General features: G+C 46.2%; 1 protein-coding gene across 1 annotated transcript in view; it reads left to right on the top strand.

Moving 5' to 3' along the window:
- Positions 1-7,913, top strand: part of MTBP (MDM2 binding protein) — a 59,975-nt gene extending 52,062 nt beyond the window's left edge. Inside the window, exons 14-16 of the mRNA XM_068238409.1 lie at positions 392-505; positions 3,927-3,992; positions 7,717-7,913. Coding sequence (XP_068094510.1) covers positions 392-505; positions 3,927-3,992; positions 7,717-7,755 — 219 coding nt within the window. The 3' untranslated portion in view covers positions 7,756-7,913. The remainder of the gene's footprint in view (positions 1-391; positions 506-3,926; positions 3,993-7,716) is intronic.
- The last annotated feature ends 2,044 nt before the right edge of the window (positions 7,914-9,957 follow it).

Raw genomic sequence — 9,957 nt, forward strand, 5'->3', positions numbered from 1 at the left:
CAGAAATGACATCAGGATTTAGCCTAAAATGTGAGCAAAAGACATGGTTCCCACCAGGAACAGAATTCTCTTCATTTACTATATAAAATTCACTGAAATCAAAACGTGGACAGTACTGGACAAGTGGACATGTTATGTAAGTAGATCAGGTATTTACTTATATACTGTATGTTTTTTTTTTTTTTCCTGGCATAGTATGGCTAATCCTACTGCTTTAAGTATAAAAGGGGCTTTAAGCTTTTGGTTCCGCCATGTTCTTTTCCAAAAATAGCTGAAAGTTTAAACTATGAAGTCAAGCTAAGCAAACCACCTTGAAGATGTGATGGTCTCTGACTGCGTGTAAACAGAGCAGCATCTCCCTAACAGACAAATCTCCTGTTTGTGTCCTCAGATGTTGCAGGAAGTGGTGTGCAAGACATTACAGAAACACGGCATCCAGGAGGATCATCCCTGCTTCCCGGCCTGCAGCCAGCGCCTCTTCCATGTCTCCAAATTCTTCCTGAAGGTGCGGCCTAAACGTCTGTTCATTTCAGCTGCTGAGCAGCCCCAGCCTCCTCTGTGTGTGTTGTGCTGAGGCATGGATCCCAGAGGGGCATGAAGGCACATTTTTAGTTTTCATTTGTGGTCTTAAAGGGAACTTGGGATGGGGCAGGAGAGAAAAAATATATACATACCAGGGGCTTCTTCCAGCCACCTCCAGGCCAATTGCTCCTTCACTGTTGTCCTGTGCTGTCTGGATTTTTGGCAATTCGCCCCGGAAAGTCCTCCAGTCTGGGCCAGTTGGTGCAGTCTGGTTGTGCGTGCTCCCGTAGCCGGGAGCTTTCTGCACTTGTGCAGTTGCAGAACACAACTGGGTTGTGCGCACGGACGTGCATGCACAGTATGCCCCAGACTGGAGGATTTTCCAGGGTGAATTGCTAAAGATCCGGACGGCGCAGGAGGATGGAGGATGGTGAAAGAGTGATTAGCCTAGAGGGGGCTGTAGGAAGCCATATATGTGTGTATGTATGTATATAGATAATATATATATTATCTATCTCTATCTCTAGTTCTCTTTAAAGAGAGTATGAAGCTAAATTTTCATTTTTTACTGTCCACATATGTAAAGCATTAACACCAGAACTGATTTGCCACCCAGAACAAGGTAGCTCTGCCTCCAGTTCAGTCAATCTGTGCTGATCGCCGCCTCTGCCTGCCCCTCTGTCTTCTTTCACTGAGGGTGGGGGGGGGGGGGGGGGGGGGGAGAGGCTGCGATCAAAGCAGATTGACTGTACTGGAGGCAGAGCTATAGCGCAAAGCTCTGCCTCCTCCAGGAAGAGAGGGATTAATTTTGCCCCGGGGATGTTGGGGGTCATAAAACCTTGTTCTGCAGCGCTGTTGTGGTGAATCTGCTCTGGTGTTAATGCTTTACATATGTGGAGAGTAAATACTGTAAATTAATTTGTCTTCAGACTCTTTAAGGAACTATCATCATTGACATACAACTGCAGTCCTCAAGGGCTGAGGTCCTCGCACAATTTCACACTCCTCAAATTAACTGATGGGACTGAATCAGGACATGGGATGTTGTGCCTCAAGTAGAACATGTTTCTCCATTAGTCCTTCCTAAACACTGGCATGGATCATCACCCTCAGAGACTGGAGTCTGACACTTTTGCCTTACATCGTCTTTGAAGTTTTTATTGCTGTATGTGTCGTTTTTAGGATTGGTTCACACATAAATCTGTCCATTTCTGGTCTGGTCCACAACTGTCATGTCCTTTCAGTTCTGCATCAGACTGGATATTTTTATGTGGGAACCAAGCCTAACTCTTAACTTAGAGAGATTTATCCATTTCTAACATGGGAAAAATCTATCTAAAACTTTTTACCCTCCTTTCGTCTCAGGTACACTTTAACCGCCCAACGCCGAAAGGCATTAAGTCCTGGGGCGGGGTTTTGCAGGAGATCGCGGGCGCCGATGTGTGTGTGTGTGCATCTCTGCTTGAATGACGGAGCTCCACTCCGTCATCAGTCTCCCAGCAGTGATCACTGATAGGAGACTGTTAGACGGCAAAACCGACATCTATTTACACTGTACATCACTGCGATCTACGGCAGCGCTGTACTTGGGGACAGCCGTGTCACTCGGCTGTCCCCTGGCGGGGCTCAAGAGCAATCGGCTCTCATAGGCCCATTCATATGTGGGGAATTCATAAGTGGTGCTGCGAGGTATGGCTCTGCAGCGAGCTCTTAAAGCTGCAGAGCCCTAAACTGTAAAAAAAATAGCCTGGTCACTAGGGGGTTTAGGCCTATGGTCCTGAACTGGTTAACTGTGTAATAGGTGTGGTCAATAAAAGCTAACAGTTTGGCCCAAGCCAGAAGGAGGAAGCCTTGCAGTCGCGTGAAGGGTGACATGGACGGCAACCAGGGCTATGGAGTCGGTGCAATATTTGGGTACCAGCAGTCGGAGGTTTCATAGACTGAGGAGTTCGAGTCGTATGATTTTTGTACAAACTTCACAGCCCTGATGGCAGCCCTGTGGCCCTCTCCACATCACTAGCTTTGGTGCTGAAGTGCATTGTACACCATAATTCATGTTTCTGAATTGAGAAACCTGCATTTGAACTCCAACCCCATTGGCTACTTTAACTAAAGGCAGCCTGTTTGGTGCAGTTAGGGTGGAAACCAGACTGAAGTGTATCAAAGAGCGAGTTAGAGAAGAAGCTACCCGGGTTTCAATAGTTCAAATCGGATGTGCTGGTAGTTGAAGAGCTCCAGCCACACCAATGGCTGGATAGTTTACTGGTTAAAGTGAACCTGAGATGGAGGGACAAAAGGTGTTTTTTTTTTTTTTTTTTTAATAACATATTTGGGGCTTCCTCCCCCTCCACGCTGAATGATCCCTCACCACTGTCCTCCGCCTCCTGGATCTTCTCAAATTGGCCACGGAAAGTCCTCAGCTCATGCGCGTCCCAGCCACACATTCACTCCCATTGCGCTCCCTTGGCTGGGAGCACGACGTGGGAGCGCTTGCAGCCATACTGTGTATTTGCCCACTGGAGGACTTTTTGGGCCAGTTTCTGAGAATCCAGGAGTCGGAGGAGGATGACAAGCCTGAAAGAAGCTAGAGGAAGCCCCAAATATGTATATGTTTTTCCCCTTTCCCCATCTCAGGTACACTTAAAGGGATACTGTAGGGGGGTCGGGGGGAAATGAGCTGAACTTACCCGGGGCTTCTAATGGTCTCTCCGCAGACATCCTGTGCCCGCGCAGCCGCACACCGATGCTCCGGCCCCGCCTCCGATTCACTTCTGGAATTTCTGACTTTAAAGTCAGAAAACCACTGCACCCTGCGTTGCCGTGTCCTCGATCCCGCTGATGTCATCAAGAGTGCATAGCGCAGGCCCAGTATGGTCTGTGTCTGCGCAGTACACTCCTGGTGACATCAGCGGGGAGCGAGGGACACGGCAACGCAGGCGCAGTGGTTTTCTGACTTTAAAGTCAGAAATTCCAGAAGTGAACTGGAGGCGGGGCCGGAGCATTGGGGAGTGGGCTGCGCCAACACAGGATGGCTGCGGGGACCATTAGAAGCCCCGGTAAGTTTAGCTCATTTTCCCCCGAACAACCCCCCCCCCCCCCCTACAGTATCCCTTTTAAAGTGCTCCTGTTCAGTAAGCGCCACCTATTCCGTAAGGAGTCCTTGGGCCTGCTGCCCTAGAGCGCGCCCTAGTGGCTCCAGCCCTGGCGCTTTCATTCCACCAGGAGAAAGGCGTGACTATAAATCTTCTGTGTCTTGTCTCGTCACTACAGCGTGAAGCAGGTAATACAGAGGCGAGGTGATCCTGATTGTTCTTTTTGCAAGCCAGACCATATCCTTATTTGGGCGGTGAAGTATTTGTCCTCTGAGATGGGCGTTAGTAATGGGTGCTGTGTTTTGCACGCAGGACTTGAAGACGTCCCGGGGCCTGCATGACGAGATGAAGAAGGCTGCCAGTAATAATGTTAAGCAGGTGAGCCTTGTGTTTACACTGAGAAATTGTGATGTTCTATTTAAATGAGTCCTCAAATGTCAAGCATCCAAATATTTAGAGAAGGGAAGATGGCTGACCTTACGCTGCTGTCAGACTGAGCACTTCTCCTGCATTACTCTGTGTGCAGAGCTGTGCACTGCGCCTCACAGAAGCAGGGCAGCATCGCTTTCCATTGGTCCAGGGCAAGGCCCAGAAGCCTTTTCTCAGAAACTGTTTACATTACATCCTAACCTATTTTAAAGGGAACTTGAAGTGAGAAGTATATGGAGGCTGCCATATTATTTCCTTTTAAACAATACCAGTTTCCTGGCAACCCTGCTGATCCATTTGGCTGCAGCAGTGTCTGAAAAACACCAGAAACAAGCATGCAGCTAATCCTTGTTAGATCTGACAATGTCAAAAACACCTGATCTGCTCCATGCTGGTTCCAGGTCTATGGTTAAATGTATTCGAGGCAGGATAGCCAGGCAACTGGTATTGCATAAACAAGAAATAAATAAATCTAGCAGCCTCCATATACCTCTCACTTCAGGTACCCTTTAAAGCAAAATTTGCTGTATTTATAGCCTTAGTCCTCTAGGTGCTTGTTGCCAACAGATTGGGAGTGCCTTACCCAGCACAGAGCAGGTCACCTGACCATATGCCCAACCCACTCCCTGTCCTGAGCGATTAACACTTTGTGGAAAGCACTTCACCTACAGCTCTTTCCTGCCTGGAACGGGGAAGACTATTTAACTCCTCACATAGTTACGCTATGTGTTTCTTAGTGGCAAAATCGGTGAAGGGGGGAAAGACCAACATGGCAACCAAGCGGTGTGTTGGGTTCCCGATGTGGCTAGTAGCTGATCAGCTACTACATAGGCATCAAAGGTTGTAGCTGATCGTAAAAAAACTGGTGGCCATTTGGGCGCTGGGGTTAGGAGCTTTGTTTTAGGGACGGGGTAAGGGGTCTTTTTAGGGATTTACAGGGGAAGGTTCAAGTGAGTGCCACTGCTAGATAGTCCCTTAGTAACATATTGGTACCGTATTTTTGGGGCTATAAGACGCACCAAGGTTTAGAGGGCAAAAATCAGGGGAAAAAAACAAAACCGACTAAACCTTGGTGCATCTAGGGTGCAGGGGCCTCTTACCTTTCCCCCCCAAACTATCTCTATCTAAGCTACACTGACTACCCAGCTACACTAACCCCTGCTGCTCCACTAGCTACATTACACTAACCCCTGCTACCCCCAAAAACGTACACTAAGCTACAATGCCCCCACTAGCTACAGTAAGCTACAAATGCATTTTTCATAATTAACGATCCTTACCGATCCCTGACCCTAACCCCCCCCCCCCCCCAGCAAAAAAGTGATAATCAGTGTACCCCTCAAGACACCCCTCCCCCCCGGTCACCAGCTTGCCGATCTTTTCAATTAAAACCTATGGCGAGGCCCAATTTGCCTGATACTGCAGATATAATGAATAAAGAAACCTTTAATTACCATATAAATTTGCCATGAAATGACCCAGCTTTGTGCAGTATCGGCCCACAGTGTGTGTACAGGAATTCCTTGTAATGGAAGTGGAAATTCATTTGTTTACACATATAGTTGTTGACGGGTCATAACAGCGGAGATTGTAGGGAAATGCCCTCCCCGTATCTCTGCTCAGGAATGTCTCATTGATCTGTGAGTTAAATATTTGCGCTGTGGCAGGAGAGCGTGGTGTCGCCGCTCCTCCGCCTTGTCATGTCACATTGTCCCCTGTGCTCAGCCATGCAGGGCGGCTTTGTAAAGCTGTCAATGATCCATCGGGGACAGCTGGGGGAAATGGACCAGAACGTTCCCACATTCCGGTGATGAGTAAACATCTTGTCGCTGATCTGCGGCCGCACAGACAACCTGCAGTGTTTGACGAGACCGTATTATGCGGACCTGTGTTCTAATGCGCTTACTGTCACCTCACCAGTCACCAGCACGGCAGTCATATCCTGATGAGCTTACTGTCACCTCATCATCTGATAGAATTGTGCTTTTATGACTTTGTGGAGAAGTAAACATTCAGTTGGGGATTAAAGAGGAACACCGGCCTAAACAAACATACTGTCATTAAGTTACATTAATTAAAATAGATAGGTAATATCTCTTACCCACCCTGTATTAAAAGAACAGGCAAATGTTTGATTTCATGGGGGCAGCCATCTTTTTGGTTGAAAGGGGATAAAAGGGAGCAGAAGACACAGTTCCAACTGTCTTGTGTCCTGATCACCCCTCCCAGCTGCTAGGCAACGAGAACATCAGAAATCCCAACATGCTTTGCACAGCATCAGGGGAAAAATGCCTGGGCAGTTTTCTTTGGTGGTCTGGAGCTTAGCTTCTGATCCACTAAAAATTAGGCTTGGGTATGAAAACAGTTCTGATGCTGTGAACCTGTTAAACACCAAGCCTTTTCAGTGCTGCTGAGTAGATTTTTTTTTTTATTAATTTAAAATAGATAGGTAATATCTCTTACCCACCCTGTATTAAAAGAACAGGCAAATGTTTGATTTCATGGGGGCAGCCATCTTTTTGGTTGAAAGGGGATAAAAGGGAGTAGAAGACACAGTTCCAACTGTCTTGTGTCCTGATCACCTCTCCCAGCTGCTAGGCAACGAGAACATCATCAGAAATCCCAACATGCTTTGCACAGCATCAGGGGAAAAATGCCTGGGCAGTTTTCTTTGGTGGGGTGGAGCTTAGCTTCTGATCCACTAAAAATTAGGCTTGGGTATGAAAAACAGTTCTGATGCTGTGAACCTGTTAAACACCAAGCCTTTTCAGTGCTGCTGAGTATTTTTATTTTTTTTTAGTCTGGAGGTTCACTTTAAAGCGGACCCCTACTCAGAACTTCCTCTCTGGTCGTTAAGTGGTTAATAACAAACTTATAACAGCATGCAAATAACATGAAGCTTTGAAGCTTCCTATTTTAGATAAGATGGGGCAGAATCATAATGACAGTGATGTAAGCCTGTTATCTCTAGGCGATGTTTGCTGTGGGAGGATCAGTAAGCTGTCGTAGAGAGGGGATATTAACACTGAGCTGGGTTGGAGAAATAAAGGGGCAGAAGTGATGTTACTTTTGGCATCGCAGAGGAACATTAAAGATGGAAACCAGCAGAAATGTTTTCTTTTTGTCATATAACATGTCTCCTAACTCTGACATTGAATTCTAAAGGCAGGCAGGATAGGTAGGCTAAATAAGTAATTTCTTATCGGATGATATTTGTTTTTTTTCTGTTAATATGGAGTATCATCCCAGTTGAAAGACCTGTACACATGCCTGATGAAACTTTGCTGAACACAACCGCCTCGCCGACAATTCAGCGTGTGTGCACAGCCCTCGATGTTCCTTGACCACTTGGGCAGCGATTCGCCTGGTGAATCACTTTGGCCATGTGATGTTAGATAACATCGTTCTCTTACTAACCCCCCCGCCCCCTGCGCTACGGCACTCCTCTGACAACCCAACCCCTCAATACTAATGCTGGTGGTAAAATTGGTCAGTGATTGGCCAATCATAATTGAAAGTGTATACCAAGCATTAGAGCCACCTTATAGCAGTTTCTATAGCAAGAAAACGCAATTTGATGTTTGACTGGTTCTCTTTGAAACGAGCCTGAAATGCATTTTGTGCTTAAGAGACAGTTCATCATACTCACGCCTCTTTTTCTTTTCTATCGCAGGTCGTTGAGTGGGTTTTGGACAAGCTGAATAAGAAATGAGTTCTGTAAAATTGTGACCTATCTCTCTGCGGAGGCCGGAATGGACATTCTGCAATGTAAATAGTGGCTGTGTACATTGAGCTTTATACTGATCATGTATATTGTTTGACTTTTTTTTTTTTTTTTTCTTTTTACCTTTTTTTTCTTTTAATAAACAGTTTACCTCTGCCCGCCGCCCCTGATCCTCTGTACAGGCCGTAATCTATCATCCTGCGAGTTCTGCTCCAGCCTAACAATCCCAGCATTGTGCTGTCAGGGTTCCGGCCACAATCAGCCCTGCGTTCTGTTAACTGATATCATCAGTGTGCTTTGGATGGATGTGAGCGAAACTTTAACCCTTCCTCATCACAGAAGGTCTCGCCGTGCGCTTCTGTAGGTACCAGGCGACTATACATACACCTCTCCATGTTAAAGCGAACCTGAACTCCGAACTTCCTCTCTGCTCTAAAAGATACACAACCGCATAATAACCTTTAAAGCAGAACTTTTTTTGTTTCAGCCTTTTTTATTTTATTTTTTTTATTTATTTATTTTTTTTGGTCAAAAAAATCCTGCAATAAATCTGCAGTGTGTCTACTTCCTGCTTTTATGGAAGCAGGCATATTGTTAACATCCTGTGTTTAAAAATTAGCTCCAGAATCTCCTCTGCCTCAGCAGAGAAGCTGACACAGCCGAGAGATCAAATTACATGGTGATTAGTCACAGATGAGTGGAATTAGACAGGCTAAACTCTCAGGGCCCGTTTCCACTAGTGCGGTGTGAATCGTTGGGATTCCACCGCTGACAAAATCGCATGCGGATGCGATTCCGCATGCGATTTTTGCCGCGATTTCGCATGCGATTTCGCATAGGCAGGCTATCAGCGATTTTAACCATGTCACTGCCTGGCTCAATGTACATTAGTTTTAGTGCGATTGCAAAAAACGCATGTGCGTTTTCCCCTATTAAATACATTGCCTGCGAATCGCCTGCATTCCACACGCAGGCGAATTCTGCAGGCCCTACCGTGCAGAAAAATCCTGCACAGAAAAACGCACCAAAAAACTGACAAGTGGAAACAGTCTCATCCACTTGTATTAGTTATGCGAATCCGCATGCAGACAACGCATGCGGTTTCGCTCTAGTGGAAACGGGCCCTCAGAGAAATGCACCCTGCATGTATTCAGTTTTCCTTCTGTTCTTGTACAAGAGTTCAGGTCCACCATTGACAGGCGAAGCTCACGACAGTCTCACATTACAAGAGTAACTGTCAAGGGGTGGCATATAAAAGGCTCCTGTTCACGCTACAGAAATTTTTTTTGTTTTCATATATGCAGGAAAGCACAAAATCGGAACAGCTTGTTAATAACCTAGAGTGCATTCTCACTGTCAAAGCCAACGCAACACGCACAGACTGTACCGCAAGTGCAAAGTCCCAAGCTGCTGCATTTCTTCCCGCAATTCTATCATGCTGCAAATCAGATGCAATGGAGACCTATATGGATTAAAGGACAACTGTTATGAGAGGGATAGGGAGGCTATTTATTTCCTTTTTAAGCAATACCAGTTGCCGGACACCCCTACCTCTAGTACTTTTAGCCATAGATTATGAACAAGCATGCAGCAGAGCCGGTGTTTCTGACATTGTCAGATCTGACAAGACTAGCTGCATGCTTGTTTCTGGTGTGATTCAGACACTGCTGCAGCCAAATAGATCAGCAGGGCTGCTAGGCAACTGGTATTGTTTAGGCTACCATTGCTTTCATCGGCCGCTATTGCTGACTGAGTAGGGAGAACAACGCTGTCGGCCAAGGTGATTGGCCAGACAAATTGCTTGCTGACATGCCAAGGGGAGTATCAGGAGGGGCTGCTGAACATGCACTAGAAATTGGTGATCTGCAAACTTGGCTCTCCAGCTGTTAAGAAACTACAAGTCCCACAATGCATTTGTCTTTATGAAACGTGGCTGTCAGACTCCTGCAATGCATTGTGGGACTTGTAGTTCCTTAAGAGCTGGAGAGCCAAGTTTGCAGATCACTGCACTAGATTCCTGGCAGAGGTGGTTGTTAATGGCCTCATCATGAGAGTTTAATCTCGCCCATGTTTGTAGCTTGAGGCTTGTCCATTCTTCCTGCTTCAAAACTGGAACAGAAAAACTGATGCCATTTTGACAAACCGATGTGTTGAAACCGAAAATGGATCAGATTTTTATTTGGTACAGTG

The sequence above is a fragment of the Hyperolius riggenbachi genome, chromosome 5, assembly GCF_040937935.1.
Source record: "Hyperolius riggenbachi isolate aHypRig1 chromosome 5, aHypRig1.pri, whole genome shotgun sequence".
NCBI classification, from domain to species: domain Eukaryota; kingdom Metazoa; phylum Chordata; class Amphibia; order Anura; family Hyperoliidae; genus Hyperolius; species Hyperolius riggenbachi.